The sequence below is a fragment of the Epinephelus fuscoguttatus genome, linkage group LG6 (genome assembly GCF_011397635.1).
Source record: "Epinephelus fuscoguttatus linkage group LG6, E.fuscoguttatus.final_Chr_v1".
In the NCBI taxonomy this organism is placed as follows: Eukaryota; Metazoa; Chordata; class Actinopteri; order Perciformes; family Serranidae; genus Epinephelus; species Epinephelus fuscoguttatus.
The window spans coordinates 8,746,570-8,769,215 of NC_064757.1; the positions used below are offsets into that span (position 1 = coordinate 8,746,570).

At 39.4% G+C, this 22,646-nt stretch overlaps 1 protein-coding gene across 3 annotated transcripts; it reads left to right on the top strand.

Annotated features, from left to right (window-relative positions):
- Positions 1-11,457: 11,457 nt before the first annotated feature.
- hdr (hematopoietic death receptor) lies at positions 11,458-20,308 on the top strand. Of its 3 annotated transcripts, none has more exons than XM_049579240.1 (10): positions 11,458-11,604; positions 14,576-14,729; positions 14,919-15,047; positions 15,167-15,278; positions 15,454-15,545; positions 15,736-15,834; positions 17,178-17,215; positions 17,461-17,721; positions 18,540-18,576; positions 18,712-20,308. In XM_049579240.1, exons 1-10 carry the CDS (start codon positions 11,581-11,583, stop codon positions 18,999-19,001), a joined length of 1,236 nt encoding a protein of 411 aa, XP_049435197.1. In that variant the 5' UTR covers positions 11,458-11,580; the 3' UTR covers positions 19,002-20,308. The 3 variants fall into 3 exon arrangements, with proteins under 3 accessions (XP_049435197.1, XP_049435200.1, XP_049435199.1); XM_049579243.1 differs by having other exon boundaries at positions 17,461-17,550; XM_049579242.1 differs by having other exon boundaries at positions 15,739-15,834.
- The last annotated feature ends 2,338 nt before the right edge of the window (positions 20,309-22,646 follow it).

The following is a 22,646-nucleotide window of genomic DNA, read 5'->3' on the forward strand; positions in this document are numbered from 1 at the left end:
GGGAGTGAAGTAGAATTTATGATTGAACTTAAAATGAATTAGTTGATGGGCCAGATTCTTTGATGATGAAAATAAATTAGTCCAGATTGTATGCCAGTCGCAAACAAAACCAAGAGACTGTAAGAGATTTTCCCAACCATGTAGAACTGGGAGAAGTTTAATACCTGTTGAGGTGAGCTTGGTGTAGATCTGAGTGACTAATTTATACTTTGAGAAAAGCAGTGTTGTTATTGGATGAATGCCAGAAGAAACATCCCATGGAACCCCATAAGTTTTTAAAGCAGTTCAGAGTTGAAGGTAGCAGAACCATGAGGAGCCTGGGATGGAATAAGAGTTTTTAAGGTCTTGGAAGGATTGGAGGCCTTGGTCATTAAAGATATCGCCGAAAACATGGATCCCCTATTTAGCCCACTGGTGAAAAGTAAAGGGCGTTGACCCGGATAGTAATGAATTATTGTGCCAGATGGGAGAAGAGGCGTGAAATTTGCAAGCAATAGATAAATGCTTTTCAATGCAATACCAGATGGATAATGTATTAGGGATGATGGAACCCATATGTGAAGTTTTGAGCTTAACAGAGGAAAATGGTAAGTCCTGAATTCTGATTGGGTGTGACAGAGCATTTTCTATGGCACACCAGGACACTTCTGAGGAAGGATCCAACCAGATTTTAATGGCTCTTAATTGAAATGCCCAGAAACAATACTTAAAATTTGGTAAAGCAAGACCACCAAGCAACTTGGGACAAGAAAGAGTGGAAAGACTTATCCTAGCCCGTTTCCCCTTCCAAATAAAATTTCTACATAAAGACTCCAGGTCTTTAAAAAAAACTGGTTGGTGGAGAGAGAGGAAGCATGGAGAACAAAAAAGTGATTCTAGGCAGAATATTCATTTTTATAGTGGAGATACGACCAAAGAGACCACAGTGCAAGGAAGACCAGGAATTGAAATCTCTCTTTACTTTTTCTAAAGCAAACTTAAAATTGTCTTTTATTATTTGAGAGATTGTGGGTCTTATGGAGATACCTAAGTATGTAAAGCCATGGGGTTGTACAGATACTGGGAAATTTGACGGATTGAGATTTGCGAGTGTGAGATGGAGGGGCATGAGAATGGATTTTGACCAGTTGATTTTATAGCCAGAAAAGGAGCCAAATGTTTGGAAAAGATTCAGAGCGTGGGTTAGGGAGTTGGCGATGTCAGAGAGATACAGTGCTAGAGCTAGTGGTTCCAGTGAAAGAGCGTATAGAGCGGGGACAGTGGACAGCCCTGTCTGTTTCCCCCCGTTAGAGGGAAGTCACATGCACCAGGGTGACCAGTTTGAACACGCGCAGATGGGGCTGTGTATAATGTTTGGACCATATGAATAAAAGAGGGGCTGAAACCAAGCATTTCAACACTGCCAATAAAAAACTCCACTCCACGCGATCAAAAGCCTTCTCTGCATCTAAAGACAAAATTGCTGAAGGATGTTGCTCAGAAGCTGCGTCAGTAATTTGTAATAAACGGTGAATACTGTCTGAGGCCATCCGACCCTTCACAAAGCCAGTTTGGTCAGGGTGAAGCAGAGAAGAAACACGAAAGTCTAACCTTCTTGAGAGAACTTTGGCAAACAATTTCAAATCAGCATTTAAGATGGATAGGGTGCGGTAGCTAGAGCATTCAGCTGGGTCCTTGCCTTTTTTCAGAAGTAATGAGATAAGTGCGTTCTTTTGGTCTCTGTGAAAAGAACCGACATCTAAAGAGAAATTAAAGGAGTCAAAAACAATAGGACCGATCAGATGCCACAAAACAGAGAGTAATTTGGTGGGGATTCCATCCAGGCCTGGAGACTTTCCTTTCGGCATAGAAACAAGAGCATCTTCAAGCTCTTTCAATGTGATTGGAGCTTCTAAGAGAGAGAAGTGTGGGTCAGAGAGAGTTGGAAAGTTCAAAGAATCTAAAAAAAGACTCCATTTCTTGGTGGTCTTCTGGAGCCTCTAATGTATATAATTTAGAATAATAAAGTGTAAAAGCATGATTAATATCAGAGGGAAGTGTGCATAATTCACCAGTATCATTTTTAATACAATTTATAGAAGCTAAATGGTCAGATTGTTTAAGTTTCAATGCCAGAAGTTTACTCGGCCTTTCGGAATATTCGTAGTAGTTTTGTCTGGTTTTCAAATGAAGAAACTCAGCATGTGCTACCTAGTTCGACAGTTTTACTGCAGTTCACCAGCAGTGATCAGCTCTGATTGGTTATTTCCTTTCAAGCACAGGAGATTCTAGCAAATGCCATTAGAAGCATGCAAACAAGGAGGAACATGATTTTCTCACAAACTATTTGTCCCATGTAATACTGCATGGATATAGCTGTAGTTTTAACCAACTTTATTGTCCTTGAAACAAATCGAAACCATGACTTTTCTTAGAATTCGAGGGTTAGTCATTTTATCCATATGGTCAGTTTTGGAAGTACTATAGGCAGTATTTGTAGCATTTCCATTAGCTGTAAATCAGAATTTGTTATACCTCATTGCTAACTGTAGCACCTGCATCAAACCTGAGGCCTGTACTATGAGGCCAGTTCAACTTACCCAGGATATATTTTCATTATCTGGCTTGACTAATCCTAACACTGGCCGTCTGGATGACCAGCACAACAAAGCTGGTTGTTAGTTCAGTCAACTCTGGGTTTTCCTATCCAGCCATAAGTGCATTCATGTGAAAGAGGCGGGGTGTTAATTATATGCAACATCATCAGAACCATGAATGCAGTAGGCTACTTCATATGGTATGAGATGAAACCGTACTGAAAATGCCTGAAACTGTGAGAGTCAGTGGCATGGGATGTAAATGTTAACTCTTTAATCTCACAATGGAAAAGGCTGGTACTTGTATAGCACATTTCTAGTCATTTGACCACTCAAAGCACTTTTTACACTACAAGGCACATTCACCCATTCACACACACATTCATACACTGGTGGATGGAACAGCCATCGGGAGCAATTTGGGGTTCAGCATCTTGCTCAAGGATACTAAGACATGCAGACTGGAGGAGCTGGGGATCAAACCACTGATCTTCTAATTAGTGGACGACCAGCTGTACCTCAGAGCCACAGTCGGCAGACTGTTTCCGCTACTGAAGGGTGGAAAAGTAGCCTAGTTAATGACTGATGAGGTCTATCTGACCCAAATGTTGCATTTATAATAATGGGAGTCATTTAACAGTGTGTGGACTATTTTTCTAATAAAATACTATCTTTTTTTCCTCGTTCTCACCACACAGGTGTCTCAGGTTATTTTGAGCTGCAGTGATGGAATCAGAGTGTAAAATAGCAACACTGTCACTGTGGGCTGTGCTAAAGTCATGTCTTTAGTGTCTGAACAATCTCTGTGTTTTTTAGAAGCTGTTTTAAAATCAGTGGAAATGGAGACCTAAAACAATGAAAGATTCTTCTGACCTATAGCAATATATAGGCTACTCTTTTTGTCTGAGACTCCAGACGTTCACCCATGGATACTTTTTTCTTCAGTGATCTGACTGGTCAGAGGTCGGGGTGTTGACAGGTTGTGATCCGATACTCTGAAGTTAACCTGCTCCGGAGCAGGTTAGCTGTATAGCACAAGTTACCGCAGTGATTTATCTTAGTAAAAAGAGAACCAGCTTAGTAGTACTGAAAACCAAGAGTTAACACTGAAGTTGCCTTGCTGCTTCATAGTACAGGCTTCTGCACAAGTGTTAAGCCCAAAAAACAACATCTAGCTAATATGCTATCAACAATAGGGGCTTTAAAAATGAATGGCACCACATTGAACCAAGAATTTTTCAACTTAAGAGCAAAAGATGCTACTTTTTCACCATAATCGCCCCTTTAGTAAAGTAATTAAAGCACAAAGCGCTTTACATTAAAAACAGACACAATAAAAGTAACATAAAAGTAAGAATAAGATAGCAGAGACAAACAGTACAGAGCTGACAAATTAAATCACAGTAACTACAAACCAAAAGTGGGCAGACACACACATATACACACAAGGTATAAAGCATATAAAAGATCATAAATAATTTGGATGACATATTCTAACAAAAAGCCTGTCTGAATAAAAAAGTTTTCTGCTGCTTCATGAGGTTATCACAAGAATCTAGTGATCACAGCAATAAAAGGAGTGCACTCCATAAGTTGGGTGCAACAGCTTGAAAAGTGCTGTCAACTCGGATGATATAACGGACAGCCAGTAACTTTTGATCAGATGACCTTAGTGGCCAATTAAGCGAATACGGGAGGAGGAGGGCAGCAATGTAAGAGGGTGTTTGACCATGCAAGGCTCTAAAAGTCACCACCAGTGTTTTAAAATTGATGTGGAATTTAATGGGAAGCCAGTGAGGAGGGGATAAAATTGGCGTGAAGTGATCTCTTGTTGTTTCTTGCTAAAAGCCGAGCAGCTGCATTTGGATTGTTTGTAGGTGGTTTAAAGAAGTTTGATTCAAACAGGTAAAAATAGTGTTAGAATAGTTTTAGCGAGAAGATATAAAAGCATGATCTCCGTCTCCACCTTGGTCCCCACAGTTCTTAATCTGTGGTGACAGATTGTTAGCAGAGTTCAAAAACATTCCACCCCCAGTCGTTACAGCAATGACTGTTGCAGCTTCTTCCTCTCAATGAAGCTGACTTTTCTCTGAACCTTGTTTCAAGCATGGTAATCCCCGTTTATCACAAAAAAACAGCTACTTTCGAAATATTATTGGCCTACGCTTGAATGCATAAGCGGGTAGGTAAAATGAAGGCTGTATCAGCATGTTTCTCTGGTTGTGAGAAACATTACATCATTGCTGATTAAATACCATACCATAAAAAGCATTCCCTGAAAAGAAAGGCTTGTCTTGTGGGTGGATCACCATTAAACACATAACAGCAGAGTGAATCACAGTGATGCTAATAGGCCCAACCTTACACTATAGACTATTCCTAATTTTTTATAAGCCAATATTTTATAAAGTGCATCTTTGTGAAAACTGCAGACATGCAACATTAACTTCATTAACTGAGTAAAATCTGTTTGAATCAATCGAACATTGCAGTAAGACAAAAACAAATAAGACAACATAATAGGCAGGACTAATGTACTCAAAAATCATGAGGTCACTGATTGTTTTCTCTGGCTGTGCCCACAGAGTTACACTAAGTCCTACCTCTTAATGCTAAAATTAGTAATGTGGCCAGATAAGTTATTGTCATTTAAGTCAATATAGGACCTGCTATAAACTCAATGCTGTGATTAATCAGCTTGATGTCCCAGGCAGCCATGGAAGAGCTGGTGAAAAAAAACCTGAATGATGACAGAAACTCATTTAGCTAGCTTAGCCTAACTGATGTCCTCATGCAATCAATGGACACATGTACTCTTGGCCAGTCTGTTGTCTTACTGTAGCCTTTCATTCCCTCTACTGTATCCCAGTTGATGCTTGTAACCTGTTAAGATTTGTGGTATGTTGTGGCTTTTTTGCATGTCGATACTAGTCAGTTATCCCAGTTAAGCAACAATAAATCCCCTCCTATTCCCTTCCTTATCATATCCAAAAACCAGCCTCGAGTTACTGCATGCAGGTAGTGCCTGTGGCATCTAACCTCAGCATTTTCAGCATAGTTTTTATTTAGTTCCCTTTTCAGTCTTTACTCAGAAACGTGCTGTGAAATGTTTGACTTCACTGTGCACAGTGATGTAGGTGCATAATTTTTACGCTACTGCTGTTTTCACATTCATCTGCTAAAGGGAAAAATATGCCAAAGGTGCTCACCCTAAAGGGCAACACCACCTAAATGTTACTTCCATGGGCTAGGAAAGTTCAATCAATATCTGTGAATATGAGTTACTCTCTCTCAAAGCCAGAAACCAGAGAAATAAGTCTCAAACTTGTAATGTAACAATAAATGGGAGCCTGATATTGTGGACGAACAGAATGTTTGTTTTCCCTGTTTTATATACCAAATAAGCTTTATTCTATTGTTCTGTTCCCAGTTATGAAACAGAAAATGTACCCATATACTCAGAATATTCCCCTGGTTGCTTTCAGTGTCATCTGGAACATCTTTTATCTTTCAAATTCATTGTCTGTGGAGCGGTTGCAGACTTTAAACTCAATTACATCACAATTTTGGGTTTTAGCTCTCTAGGTTTTGGATTTGGGACAGAGTTGTTCATGTTTACTAATGGTTTTGGACTGTCTTAGACCATAGGGATAACATATGAATGCTGAATATGGGTATCGTTCCCCTCTAAATCTCAGTTTAATGTATAGCCTACATATGAGCAGGATTTTCTGACATCACAGCTAGTGTGCAGTTTGTAGTTTTTCATTTCTTAGTAATTAGCCGTTACCTGGGTAAAATTGGCTGAATTAATCCACTGAATGGCCAAATTCTGTATGAAATAAAACAGTTGAAGCTCTCTGTGGTCCCTTAAATGTGTAAAATGGTTCACTCCAATCCTGGATTAGGATTAGTCCAAGTTAGTGACTGCTTATGCTGCTGGAGCACCAAAAATGCTGTCATGTTTTTTCCCCAAGAAAGGGAAATCAAGATTCCAAAAAAGAAAGAAAGAAATGAAAGGGAAAGAAAGCAAACTGTCTTTGCAAAAAAGTTGCATAAGAGAGACATGGATCAAGAGAGAAATGGCTAGGGGCCCACAGAGACTGCATATGCATAGAGCCCAGAATTTGGTGCTACGTCTCTGAGTGCCACCTTCCTGCTACAACTTTGTGGTGCGTCATCAAGCTGTTGTATTAACTAGGAATGTTGTGTGAGCTCTATTATCTTGAGAAAAAAATTAAGGCAAAAAAACTACATTGATTTCACTGGTAATCATAAACAAAAAGAGGCTTGATGGATGTGACATGTAACACGACAGCATCGGCCTCTAGTGTGACATATAACATAGGTGTCTGCAATGCTTTATAAACAATAACAATAGCAAAACATGGCAATCACAATCATTTACCGTCCCTGTTATATGGCAGCTGATCTTGTCTACTGCTCAGAGGGTAAGAAGCTTCTGGACCTCATTGTTTTCCCAATTTGTGGACATTTACCACCACTGTCCTTCCTCTTTGAGTTAGCTGCTAACAACTATTCTTAAAATTTCCCACAGTGGGTCACTCACATAATACATCGTCAAAACGTTAGCGCGTCCTGACACCTTTTCGGTGCCACCTTCAGTGGCAGCTTTAGGGAGAGGCCAGTCTGTCAAGCGAGATGTTCCCTCCCTGAACAGACAGTGCAAAAGGGCCTGAAGTATCATTGCATTAAACGATTAATTCTCTTAATGAATGACCTCTGTGTGAAAAATGCAATCATTATTATCCTGGTACGGGGTTGCAGGGGGGGCTGGAGCCTTTCCCAGCTGACATTAGGGAAGAAGCGGGGTACACCCTGGACCGATCGCCAGACTGTCACAGGGCTGACTCACAGAACAGACAATCATCCATGGTGACATTCACACCTACAGGCATTTTAGAGTCACCAGTTAACCTCTGAGAGTATTTTGTTTTCTTTCCTAAAAGCCAAGTCTCTTTCTTGCCTCCATCAGATCATCACTGTAATGCACACAAACATCACATGTCATCTAAGAGGTGGTTAACCTCTATTCAGTATGACCGTGTACATAACTTTGATACTGCACTACGCACACCACACTCATAAGCTTGTTTCCTGTCTGTCTTAACACCTCATAAGACTGCTTTTGGTTTCAAACGTGCCCTTTTAATGAACTTGCATGTGGCGTGATGCCTCTTGCACTGCAGTGCAAGTTTTCTCTCCCCATTTGAAAAACTTTATACAATTTCTTAGAAGAAAATAAGAGTAATCTGAATAAATGTGCTCAGCCTTAACTATTTCCTCCTGCAGTGTCAGAAATGTTCCCTTAACCCTACACAATGTAACCTTCCTCTCAATATACACAGAAAACCCTGTGAGAGAAGAAAAAAATATATATTTTCCATATCATTGGAATTGATCTTGACCTGGAGGCAACAGATGAGCAGAAAGCAGTACAGTCCGTCTGAATGCAATATTCATGTCTTATCTTGGAAAAAGTGGCTCAGAGGTTTCAGCCTCCTCCCTGGCCTTATCATCAAAAACACAAGTTCCAGCAGTGTGCAGGGGGAAACGGGGCAGAAATTTGTCCACATGCAGCACACTCCATGAGTCTGAAACTAAATGATTGTAGAAAAACAAATGTGGTGTTTTGTAAAATTAGGAATAAGGCGTTGATGAGCTTCGGTGCTCTGCAGGCTCATAGAGTGACTGCAGACTCTATTTGTCAATCTGCTCAGCAGCACATGACAACATTAGTCATCCATCAGTCCAATCTTTGAGTCCAGGACTGACCCATCAGGTCTGCGGCTTTCGCTTCAACTTACGGTCACAGCCAACAGACTGAAACTGAGGATCAAGCTTTAATTTCCTCCCACCATGTCTTCTCCAGCTGGCATCAACACATATTCCACATCCCAGTTCAGTTGAACACACCCCTTCCTGTTTGGCTGCATATCTGTGCGCTGCAGACAACTGCTCATTAGATACTGTTAAACTGGCACACACAGGAGAATGAGGTTTGCTAAAAACTGTGATGATGGCAGACCTCATGCAGTTTGTTACGAGAGGCTTTGTACAATACTATGTTTTCCCCATTATCCTGCAGAGCCTGACAGCAGAAAGGAGCCACTTGGAGCTGTTATTCACTTTGCACTACAGCAGCACTAGTGATGCCATCCACATTCAGCCTGAAAGCACTTGTATTTTTACGTACCCAAGGTGACATGCCATATGTAGCAGCAGGAGAGGGTTTCATTTACATATTTTGTAACTGCAAATTAAATAGGGTGTTTTTACACAATAAACACTTTTGATTCTTTAATTTTTTCTGATAATACCTCTGCACTTAAACTCAAGTGGAATGCAATACTTTTACCTATAACAGAGTGTTTTCACACTGTGATGCTGCTGCTTTCACTTCAGTAAAGGATCTCAGTACTTTCTCCACCATTGCTTTTAGGTTTTTGCCAGTGGTGGAAAATAACTCAGCAGCTACATTTACTCAAGTACTGCGCTCAAGTACAATACTGGGGTACTTGTACTTTACTAGGGTGTTTACATGTTACTATAAACTTCTACTTATTATTCTATGAAAAAACTATGACAATTTTATGCAATTGAATGCATTGTTAGAATAAACCAGTGGTTTTCAGTGAGTGGTGCCCCAAGAAATTCTTCATCATTTTCTTGGGGTGGGACACCAAAACTAAAATTTGAAGGAATTTCAGGAATTCAGTATGATTTATATGCTTTTCTAGTATATGGGCAAACTCGATATCAGTGTTAGAGTTAAGGAATTGCATACTGATATACTTTGGTGTCTTATTGTATAGTTAATATTACTAATTGATAAAGTTAACATTTTGTGTTCCACAGCAATCTTGTTTTAGCAACCCAGTCTCACTCCAAAGTCGACAAGATCCAGCACTTGGGCAGTGACTACTGATGTCAGACACCGACGAATAAAAGCCATCCGTCCCTGTTGTTGTTTAATGGCACCCAGCAACATCAGGGGAAAAGACAACAACAAAAGTTAAGGTGGTAGAAGTCAGAGTGGGGCAGGCGGGAGGGGTGGCGGAAGGGCTGAACAACCACCAACTATCACCCAGGATGCCAGTGTTTACTTTCTGTAAGACTGTAAAGCCAAACCCGGTTATTTTCGTGTATGTGTTGGCAAAACATAACCATGTGCGTTTGTTGGTGAAGGAAAAAAACAACATCGGTACAACAACAATTTTAGGCTGAAATTGACATGGCATCCCAGAATGTCAACACCAATGCACACAGGGCACATCTGGATGCGGAAAGTCAATGAAGAAACGTTGACATGTGACAAGGTCAGGGGGAGTATGTGTGGATTTTAGTGTGTTATATCTGCATGTGTTTTGATCAGTTGTTCTTCGTACAGGCCTTTCCCTTAAAAGGCAAATATACAGCTTTAATGCGGAACAACCCCTCTTAAGTTTCAGGGAGACTGGTGGGGACCTATAGAACCAATTTTTTTTTCAGATATCTTGATCATAGGGGTTTTAGGGACCCATTTAAAATGGACATGCCAGTTGTTCCCTCACAAAAATGTAGCCTAAATTTGGAGCCTGTTTTAGGCCCTTTTCTGAGGAGGTAACCTGACATGGTTGGTACCGATGGATACCTTATGTAGTCTAGCTTTACAAGATACCCTGGTAGCTTACAATATAAGCACACCACAGCCTCTTAATACTTGAGTAAGCCCCTGTTTTTAACTTTCTTGGCTTGTGAAAATTTAAAAAAAAAAACACCTTGTCATGTTTCAGATGTCTGAGTTGTTTAGAGTTCCACCAGACAGAAATTTCCTTCTGACCTTTTAGATGGTTTCACTTTAATAACTGATTGAGGGTCACAAACGTAAAAGTGTCCAATGTTTCACACAAAAAGCAAAGTGGAGAAAAAAAGAATGCAAAATAATGTAAAAGAATGGGCTGTATATACGCTGTATACTACTCACAGGGGGCATTCTTCTATATGTGCTTTCACTTTAGGCTAACATTTTTACTTAAGAGATTGTTCTCTACTTGTCAGAGGGAGACGGGTGGCTGGGGTGTGATGTCTTTGGATTTTTGGACCCTCCCCGAAGCCACAAATGTTTTTCCTTGAGCTTCCCTAAATGACTTGGGGAAAATGCATGACCCTCCCTCCATCATACATTAGTTGTTAGATTTTTTTTTTTAAATTACCCGTTAATGTTTGAAAGTTAACTGTTGAAGACAAAATCCTAGAGCTGAAGACAGACTGGGTTTTCCAGTCATTGTGCATGCATGTTATTGGTTTATTTTTGGCCAAATTTTAAATTAGACAAAGAATACGGTGATTTCAATGAAATATCATTATTATTCAGGTCAGTTATTTATTTATTTATTTTTTGACAGAAGCATTCATCCCACATAATGTGTTCAAGAACCGTTAGAAATTTGAAAATCCAACAATAATTTCTTGCTATGTTAAATGGTGATAAATGATGGCGCCTTCTTGGACGGCATATGGTAAAATTATTACAAAATATGGGCATTTAAAGTTGTATGCCCCTCCCCTAAACCAAAATAAAAAACTTAAGTCCCTCCCCAGTGCTTAAAACATTATTTTTGCACCACCGTCTCCCCCCTTACAAGTAACCAACAGTCCCTAAGTAGCAGGCTTTTGGATGCAGGACTTTTTCTTGTAAAAGTAAAGAATCTGAAAACTTCTTCCATGAGTGTCCTATGTTTTCCTTTGTGTTTCCCATCGATGAATGAAGTCGACTTCTGTCTTTCTATTTATCTGCCTGTCTGTCTGTCTGCCTGTGTGTCTGTGGGCTGGATGGTGGCCCCGCCCAGCCGATATACGTCATTGTAATTACCTCAGAGTCCTCACACCTGCGGGAAACTTCGAGACGAAAGCACACGCGACGCCTGTCAAATTATTTTGCCGCATAAAGTTTTGGAATGACTCAAATTAAGTTTGTGGATGTTGACATTTCTTCAAAAGCATGACCGAGTGGCTACAATGTTTGGTAAGTCTTTTAAACGGAACACCGAGCAAAAGTTAGTTAGTTTTGTTCTGGGCCCAGCTGCCAGCTCTGTCTTTAATTGAGTCACCTCTGTTTCGCTCATACTATGGCATTTCCTGAAAGTTGTCAACACTTAAGACATGGTTGAGTCATTATCCAAGAGCGTTTAGGAGCTTTCATCATTCGTTAACTTTCACAAGTGTCTCAGAAGTCTTTTATCGGAGATCAGTTTCTGTCGTATTGGCTGAATATGGACTGTCGAAGTGACAAGTATGGACATGTCCCGATGAAACTCTCAAGTTTATCAGTTCGTTTGTCATTTGGCAAATGAAATTGGGAACGGACATTTTTCTGTTTACCACTTTGTGTCTACACTCGAGCCTCTTTGCAGAATGTCACATTGGTATGTCAGAGTCATTCCCAGCCAGTCTGAGCCCATGGTGTGAAATTCCCTAAGGGCTTAAACTCATTCATTCAAGCTTTTCCCCTCAAACACGACCGTGGGCTGCTCTCAAGTTCCTATGTTCAATTGGTGGGGATAAATTAGTAACTAACAATTGAAAAAGTAAAACTAAAATAATATCAATAACAATACCAACAAAACCCACAACATGCTAGTGCGTTGCCAATCTCCATATAAAAATGTGTCATTTTGACATGCTCTTGCAAATTACCGCACGTATATTTCCTAATTGCCGATTCAAATGGATTTTATTAACATTTTAGTAATCTTTCTTCAATTCGGCGTGGTTGTAATCCGACAAATATCTTAACTCGCCTAATATTTTAGCTTTTATATCTGACCTGCGTGGTACTCACGCACTTATCCCTCTACACAGTCTGCTGGCGGAAGCGAGAGTAAACCACCGCAGAAAGTTTAATTTCATCAAAGTAAAATATCGTTGTGGGGATTATACGCTTGCCGATTTGAAGCGTGACTCGAAAATATTAAGAGGATGCCTTTATATTGTGGTTGACATTTCTTATATATTTGTGCGTTGTTGAACAAGATTATTATATTAGTTTTCAGTTGAGGTTTGTATGATTTTTCCCTCAATGGAAGATTAAGTCTGACAGGCTTATTCTGTGGTATATAAGATGTTTTTTGTTTTGTTTTGTTTTGTTTTTTTTTTACTACTTTTATCATAAGACACATCAAAGTAGGTGTGTGTGTGTGTGTGTGTGTGTGTGTTTTTGGCGTGGGTGCGCATGTGTTTGTGCTTGCTAGGAAGATGCCCTGCCCCGGCATGTGATCTCTGGCAAAGTAGGGCAGCATGGATATTAGTGGGAGATAATGGGTGTGGACAGCAATCTGAAATATGTTTGATTGCCTTATTTGGTTATTCTCTCCACCTGGCCAGGTGTTGACTGTTTGGACACACTGTGTTTGTGTCACTTTTGGTTAAACCTGCAGGTTTTAGATGCCATTCAGTCAACTTAGCTGATTTTCGAAGCACTATGTTCATTAGGCTGTTTTCATGCTCAGAAGATGGAGTTTGAGCCTGTCTGAAGGAAATCCCCTGCTCCCATCATATCCACCTGCCCACCTCTAATCTTGTGTATTAGCTTGTGGCCTGATCAGGAGTGCATTCCATTGGTTGGGCACGGTCTTATGAAGTGTTGCGTCATCTTAATCATATCTCTATGAAACAAGCAGGAGAGGAAAATGACTCATTTTTTTCTGTATGTTTGCAGTATTCAAACTTTTGATAACTATTCCTTGGTAAACAAGTCATTTCCTGTGAGCGGAACTGATGTATTTACAAAGGACTCCAGACTGCCATCAAAGGAGGAGACTATCAGATACTCAAACACAGTAATGAGGGGGGAAAACTAAGTAATGAATGCATACTACCATAATATGTAAAATCCAAATGATTTTAAATAGTGAATGCTTTCACATTTCAGCGATTATGTTCCTAAAGTTTTACTAAATCAAATACTATGGTAATTATTTATTTATTCATGTAAAAAGAAAAGCATAGCATCTTTTTGGAAAATGAACAAAGTGAAGTCACCAAAAGCAAACAGAAACAAATGGTTAGGGCTGCTGCTAAAAATGATTTATTTTTCATGAATCTGATAATTATTATTCAGTTAATTGACTGATTAGGTAAATAAGCGGTACAACGGTGATTCACAAGCCATCACAATCTTCCAGAGTCCAAGGTGACTCTAAAGTGTTGTTTGTTGCAACCAACTGCCCAGAGAGATTAGTTTACAATAGAGCTTCAAGAGCTTAATCGATTAGTTGTCAACAATTTAATTAATCATCAACACATTTGATCATTGTGTTTGCATTTTTTTTTTTTTTTACGGAAAAAAGTCAAAATGTGATTGCAGCTTCTTAAAGGTGAATATTTGGGGGTTCTTTACTCCTCTTTGACAATTACCTATATATCTTTGGGTCTTGGACAAAACTAGATATTTGAGGACGTCATCTTGGGCTTTGGAAAATACTGACCCGGATTTTTTAACCTTTTTTTTCCTGACATTTTATAGACCAAATAACTAATCGATTAATTGAGAAAATAATCTACAGATTAATTGACAATGAAAATAATCATTAGTTGCAGGTGAAACAGGAGACTGTCCCATTTTTTGTCAATTTGTTTGATCTATAAAATGTCAGATTTCATTAATATTTATTAGATAGAGAAATTTCCCCTTTTTTAGCAGAAGCTGACATATTGAAATGTCTTGTGTTTTCTCGCCAACAGTCCAAAATACAAAAGGATACAGTCCAAAAAAAAACAAACAAACAAACAAACAAAAAAACAGTATTCAGGTTTTAGAGCTGGAGCCAATTAATTAAAAACAAAAAAACACCTACTCATTAATTTTCTGTCAACCAATTAATCATTTCAGCTCTACAAATGGTCATTAAAACTGATTGTAAAACAAAAAGGGAGCAAACAATAATTACATTATTAGTTTATAACCTGTTGACTGCCATCATCGTTTTCCTCCGAAGGTTTATTTCTTATTGATGTGGCCCCTCAAACCCATGGGGGCATTTCCACGGTCCAGCCGAGACGTGGGAGGCAGCAGGACACAGTGGGACGTCCCCTGCAGAGAGAACCTGGAGTACCAACAGGGCAACATCTGCTGTTTAAACTGCCCAGCTGGTAAGACACATGGAGCCACACTTGATTATGTCCTCTGATACTGAAGTTCTGTCCCCAGCTCGAATCTTACATCCATCACCAGAGCCTGATTGTGACTGGTTGATATTAAGATAGAGTGACAGGTTCAGTTCAAGGGTCAGTGAAGTCAGTTTATAACAAGATTTTTGGATTATTTTCTGTGTGTGTTAGGTACACGTCTGATATCGCCCTGTGACAGAGCAGGACGGAGGGGGCAGTGTGAGGAGTGTGACGATGGGACATACACTGAGCACGACAATGGACTGAAGCACTGTTTCAAGTGCACACAGTGTCACTCAGGTAATTCTGCTTGATGGCTTTACACTATCGATTGGAATGAGTGCAGAAGAAAAATCAATATTCAACCTTTTCAAAGTGCTCCGAGCATAAACTCTGACTTTTTCATGTTGCTTTCTCAGATCAGGAAATTGTAAGGCCATGTACTCACACTCAAGATACTGAATGTCAGTGCAAATTGGGGAGATTTTGTGACCCTGATGATGCATGTGAGGTGTGCAAGAGGTGTTCAAGGTGAGTCTTTGCCAACCAGACAGAGAACACACCTGATGCTCAGTTCATTCAAAATGAGTGATTGAAAAAAAAAATCCTTTTTATGTTGCACATTTCTCAGTTGAAGACTGCTCCTAAAAGGCCTCGCTCAGTTTAATTTCTTCATGCTTTCAATTTATCTTTTTGCCTGAACTAGGTGTGGAACGGATGAAGTGGTAGTGAGGAACTGCACCCCCACTGCCAACACAGAGTGCAAAAAAATCCAGCCCATCTCTGACTCAACCTCAGGTACACCACTCACTGAAAAGCTCAACAAACATAAAGACACCAGACATAAAAGGTCTAATATTCAGTCCAAAAATACGTACTATGATTCACATATCTGTCAAGCTGTAAAACCAGAGAGAAACAAAGTATGAAATTATTATTATACCATAATATGGTGCTGACGGTTTTCCATTGTGCTTTTTTTTATTAGCAGGGACCTCTGTAACTTTGGTATGTGTGGTTATTGTTGGTGTTGTGCTGGTTATCGGGATAATGGTCTTTATATTCGTAAGGAGACGTAGAGCAACAGGTAGGTAAAAATCAATTTCTAGTTACTACAATCCCTGCACTATTAAATTGCTAAAATCTCAGTCTGTAGGAGAATTTACATATATCAGAGCAGCCCAGCGAGACTTGAGCTGAGACATAAATAAAAGCACCATTACTTGTATAAAATGAAATGATCAATAACAAATGCAGCAAATAAGTTATTCCAGTCTCAGAAAAGGTAAACAAATTATACAAATTACGTAAGAAATGTAATTGCAATAATTACATAATGTTGTACCTTTTTAAAATGTACAAATACTACACACTGGCTGGGAAGAAATGCAAATAATTAGTATCTATGAAATAATAAAATAAGAATGAGGGAAAATTATTCATTATAAGATCTTCAAGAACAGGCTGTAGTTGAATATCTGCCCTGTCACAATCAGCATATACTCAGTGGAACAATAATTACATCAACAGGTGCAGTCAGGAAATTAAGACCTGGCAATGGAAATTATGGCACGCAGTATGACACAACACATTTTCATTTCTGACAACCAACATTTGATGCACCGTAGAATTGTTTGTCTTGCTACAGGCTAAAAGTCACATTCCTGTATAGCAGGAAATGGAGTGTCATCATAGGGCTTGGTCTTTAAATCTGATGTTATTCTTGTCAAATATTGAATCTAAAGACACCGGGATGTACAAGTCCACCACCATTAATAAATGTTGTTCAACAAAACTAAATTGCATAAGGCAGAGTTAGTAGTTCTAGGGCTACAACTACAGTGACTATTTTCACTAGCTATTACTCTGTCGATTATTTTCCTGATTGATCTTTTAGTTTGTAGTCTTTTTAGTCTATAAAATATCAGGTGGAACCAAAAAGGCTTGTTTTCCTTGATCTACAGTCCAAATTACACAGAAACAAGTAGTGTACTTAATGGTTTAGAGTGAGGGTGATGAACAGTGATGTCACTGCAGGCTTTGTGTTTCTGACACACATTGGCTGTGCTCCACACAACAGTGCCAACATGCTGCATGTTTTTGTATCAGTAAGGGCACAGAAACCTGCTGAACTGGACTCTCAGAGCAGGTATGACGATTGTTTGAGATGATGATCGCACAGGTGGTGCAGCAAATTATGTGCTGCAGTACCACTTCCTGCTGACGATGTTGGAATAGGGTGCAGTAGGAAAAAACGTAAATATCAGGCAGGCCTACGTAAAAAAACATGTTCAACACAAAGACAGCAGCAGTAGTTTTCAGCCCTTTGTTATTTAGTATCAGTTTACCCAACAAGAATAATTCAACTCACACATGTCCCTTTAAATAGCTGCTTGTGGACTTTAACCTCTCTTCTCGTACTTTCCTCAGGCTCTCAGAGAAATCCTGACGGGCTAAAAGCTGGACAGGTGAGGAATAATTCTGCATGTACTATAGGATGGATTAAAACGAATGCAGAGCAGAACAATAAGCTGATCAAAGACTAAAGTTTGCTCAGATTTTATGGATAGATTTCAATCAAAGAATAAGGATGAATGCAGCAGCCCATACCTAATGTACAGTAGACTGAGAAAAATAAAGGTGTTTTAGAATGACTCATTCTTCTAAAGGACATATTGGATGTCATTTTAAACAAGTTCATCATCCTCTCCAGCATCACAGTGACACCTGTCCCGCTGAGGAAAGCAGCAACGGGGAAACCCGCAGGCCGAGCCGCATGAATCTGATCCCATCCAGGCAACTGGTGAGAGCCTTATCCTCCGCCGGTACAGAGGATGAGCGCAAAGTGCTGTGTGAAAGCCTCAGCAGCTCAGCCAGTAACTCCCAGCACAGTCTAACTGGCCCACCCTGCTCTGCCTTCCCTGCACCTCCCCCTCCCCAAGCCAGCCCCGTGGTCCTCAGGCAGCCCAATAGGGTGAGAGCAACAGCTCATTTCCACCCCTGCTTCCATCCTTGCTTCCTTCTTTGCTTTCTTCCTTTTTCATCTGCTTACTACTTGTTTATTTTATAATGCTTTGCTGTCTTAACGACAGACACTCACAGCTCTTTGGTCACACGGGTCTGACTGTGCTCCTCCACTCCATCACTGTCATTCTAAATTTGGGCTTAACAAGCTACACTCAGCTCCTCTGACCAACCCTTTCATTTAAAACTAGTATTGACTGTTCACTGTCTGTTCAGCTGCAGTTCAGTTGCATATTTACTGTGGTAAATATGCTGTGGTGTTGTGATGAATACTGCACAAGTGTCTCAGACAACTTGTCAACTTGTCTCTTTTCACCCTGTCATGTTTCAGATTCCTGGAAGTTGTGAATACTAAAAATACATTTAAATGAAGATCATTGTTCCCAGTGGTTATAGATGTTGATTAACCCCAGTGAGCCACTGATGATTTAAGTGTTGTGACACAGTTGCTCCTGTAATTGCTGTTCAAAGTTGTATTGATATTAGAATTGGATGAGTCACATGTTCCTTATTACACCTGTTAAAGATTAACATAAAGAGAGATCTTCTTATCGGTCGGCATTCCTTTCATTTCAAACCTGAAATACTTCTTTGTTTTCTTTGTGCAAACAATTTTCAGTTCAAGCAAGGGAGCATGGCATTTTGAACATGCCAAGTAACTGAATAAGAGATGAGTTGTATTCACCAGGTGTTATAATTTATGACTCATGAAGAGTTTCAACACACTTGGTCGGATGTTAATCATTGATTCTCTCTTTTGTCATTTAGGAAGATGAGCAATTTCCCACACTTGTTCCTGTGAATGGTAAAGTATTTTTCTTTTCATTCCTTCTCTCAAATATAACGCTCCTCCTTAAGTCACTGTTGCCATTACTACAATGGTGACACCATACCTGAGCAAGGTCAGGGTGCTTGAATGAAGCTCTTTCTTTGTTTGCAGGTGAAGAGTCTCTCAGGAGCTGCCTTCCGTATTTCGAAGAAATAGACTACGACCTTCACAAGAGATTCTTCCGTCACCTCGGGATCAATGACAATGAGATCAAAAGCAGAGAGAGCCTTCCATATGATGACAAGATCCATGAGTTGCTGAAGGTTTGGATGGAGAAAAGGGGCAGAGAAGCCAGTCTAAATGACCTGCTGAAGGCCTTACTTGATCTGAATCATAGGCGCACCGCTGAGATCATCAAGGAAAAGGCCCTTGACAATGGTCATTATGTCTGTAAGTGTTAATGAGGGGTGGATATTTTCACTCCTCTGAAAACATGTAGGTCTGTGAGTACCACTTATGGTGTTAGTTCCTTGTTGCTGGAAACTGATGAACCATCCAAAACTGGTTGGAGTAGCTCGCACAAGGCTACTGCCCATAGTAGTGTTTTGGTTTAGATAGTTTGTCTGTTCAGTTGTGGTAAAAAAGAGAATTCATGAGTCATGTAGTCTCATAAATATCACTCATGGTGTGAGGTCCTTGTTGGAGTAAAGTTGTGTATCGTCCAATACTGGTCAGATTAGCAACTCGCAAGGCTACCGCCCATAGAAGAACATATACAAAGTGCATGTTTTACTGAAACTGCTCCTACTTCAGTAAAGGCACTGTACCGTACTGTACAGCTCTGCTGGGGAAATGCAGGATGTTGTTTGGGTATACCACATGCCTGCGTGACCTCAGACACACACTCCAAAAAGACAGCTTGAATTCAGTTGTTTTTGTCTGACTGAAGTGATTTATTCCTTCAGCTCTACATGGAGTAAAGTATTTAATTACAAGAAGTGTTTGCTGTCTTGGGCACCAGGTGTGCAAAGACCAAAGAAGAAAAAGGAGCCTAATTCATAAGACAGGTTGATTGTTCATCAGACCTTATTGCTGATTTAGCTCCGTTAATTTTCATATTTATTCAGTGACCAAAGTAACTATTTGTCAATGAGAATGAATGTTTTAACACATGCACTGATTGATCAGTAGAACATGTGAAGCATTGAACAAAATGCTGATATTTATGATGGTGGAGAACAGTTGTGTTTGAGTTTATTTAAATAGTATGTTCTCTGCCTATATTATTGATCGAAATTGATGTTTTGATCATGGTTCAGCTCAGCTACTTTACTCACTCAAAGCGCCTGATCAAAATGGACTCAGTTTGTTTTTGTTTAGTTTTTATTTTATTTTTTTTTATCTCTCCCTGTCTGTGATGTGTTTCTGGTCTGTTGTTACAGTTCTGTCATAATACTGATCAACACTGACATTTTAGAGGTTTACAGAACCACAAAAGGCTGTGCTGTGGGCCTCTGATGTGCCTCACCAAAGTGCTTTGTTTACCTTACAGAGAGATAAATCACAATGTTTCACACATTGGCTACTTTGACTTTTCTACTTGTCTGTTGCTTTCTCTCCTAGAGGTCCTGTAGTGTTTGTCAAACTATTGTTTGTTTCTGATATTTTCATATTTACATTTTAATGAATTTTACAGACCTCTGTAAGGTTCTTGTTTTTGTTTTTTTTTTAATACTTGAATGTGAATGAAAATAAACACTTTACTTTGTCTTGTTTTTTTTTCTATCACTATTTTGAATGAAATGACATGTTTTAAGTTTCAAGTAGTGTTTTTACACACAGAAAAAATGTGGGTTATTGTGCACTGATGCAAACTCTCAGACAATATAATAAAAATACTGTTATACTGTACACTGTAAATTGAGTTGAGTCAGTGTGCTAGCTATTAAACGGGGCCACACCCTGGTTAGTGCAACAGGAACCACAAGTTAGGAACAGGCACTCATGATAACATAAAAAGTGAATTATTAATCTGTCTGAATGGGATCAGTTTTCTTATTATGTAGTTAATCAGCTGCCTCCATGGAAAATGTAATAGATAAAGTCAATAACATTACAAAAGCACACAGATATACAACTTGTGTTTTTGAGAAAACTTGGTGAATGTGTGTTTGCATACCAGATAAATCACCACATTCATGCCACATATTTGCAACAAGTCTGGGTAATCTGGGTAATTTCCCACAAGTTGCACAATGCTGAAACAGGAAAAAACATGCCATGCTTTCCAGTACCCATACTGCTATATAATATAGTGTGCCAGAAAAAGATTTAGTATGTTCGAATACATAGTACAGCAAATGCAAATATGTTTCACTACATCTGGTCTGAATTGCAGTATGCAAGCCAGCATGCTTTTCTGGCTATTTTGACCCTCTGTTCCTTCAATCCTGATAGCTCATTGACAGCTCATAAAGATTACCAACAACAAAACACAACAATATAAATATGCAAATAATGACAGAAATGCATAAGTAATTTTACTGTCATGAATATACATATAGTATGTTAGAATGTACTGTACAATGTATGCAATTATAACTTGAAACATTTTTAAACTAGACTACATTCACTGCAAAGAAACAGCAGCTGAGCTCTTGGGGTTGACCTCCATACCTGGCAAGCTCTGCAAATGGTGTCATGGGCTTATACTTCCATTCAGTTTACACTCCCAAAAAACTCCAGGACACAGATGATTGACTTCCATTAAGTTTACTAGGAATCTTGTGAAACTGTAAACACAGTACAATGAAATATGTACATTGTTAAACAAAACAAACACACGGTATCTGGGTAATTAGTACAGCTTAGCTAGCCTAGCTGTGTAGCTAATATGATGAGATACTACCAAGCTAATCAAAACAGCAAGCAGCAGTGAAACGTAAAGCTAACTTAGCCTAGCAACACAATTAACATCTTAGCCATCTCAACATGCTAACAACTCAAAATAAGTGATAACTTAGTGTTACACAATGAAATCTACTCACAGATGTAGCCTTAGCAAAGAGGGAGAGAGAATGGCTTTTAGGTTCCCAACAGGAAGTCTTTTTCAGCTTGAGGCCCATACGTATAAATACCCACCCCCTACATCTGGCTCATTTGAACGAGATGGCGGAGAAACAGCGCAAGTTTACCCGTTACATGCATTCTTTGCAATGAAACGCTGTAACTCACATGCCTACGTGACTACAAAGAGTAACGTTAATGATATTTCCTGCAAGATTGTCATGTTGTAATTAAGTTTATTTCATTCACAACCTGTCGCGTTGTTCAGCGGACTGTCGGTGATGTGTGGCTGTTAAATGTGCAGCTGCTCATGTCCAGAACCACACATGTTGATATAACACCACACACACACACACACACACACACACACACACACACACACACAAACACACAAACACATTTGCCCATCATTAATTGTCCTGCATGTCATGTGAGTGGAATAATGTTTATTAGCCTGTAGGTAATATTAATTATTAATATTAATATTAATTAATATTATTACTTTCATTAATGTTGTTGTAAGCTACTGTCATTATCGTCTGTCCTGCATCTCCCTCTCTCTCTCTCTCTCTCTCTCTCTCTCTCTTTCTGTCTCATTGTGTCATACGGATTACTGTTAATTTATCATGTTGATCTGTTCTGTGCGACATCTATTGCACATCTGTCCGTCCTGGAAGAGGGATCCCTCCTCAGTTGCTCTTCCTGAGGTTTCTACCGTTTTTTCCCTGTTAAAAGGGTTTTTTTGAGGAGTTTTCTTGATCAGCTGTGAGGGTCCTAAGGACAGAGGGATGTCGTATGCTGTAAAGCCCTATGAGGCAAATTGTGATTTATGATATTGGGCTTTATAAATAAAATTGAATTGATTGAGGTAGACTGACAGGTCTGATGTCTTATTCACTCAGCAGTTGAATGATGGCGAGTGGATTTAATAATAGTGATATTAATGATTATGATAATAATAATGATAATGATGCTCATCACAGTGACAGTGGCAGGGCTACAGACCGTTCTTTAATTGCGACAAACTTCGGCAAATGACT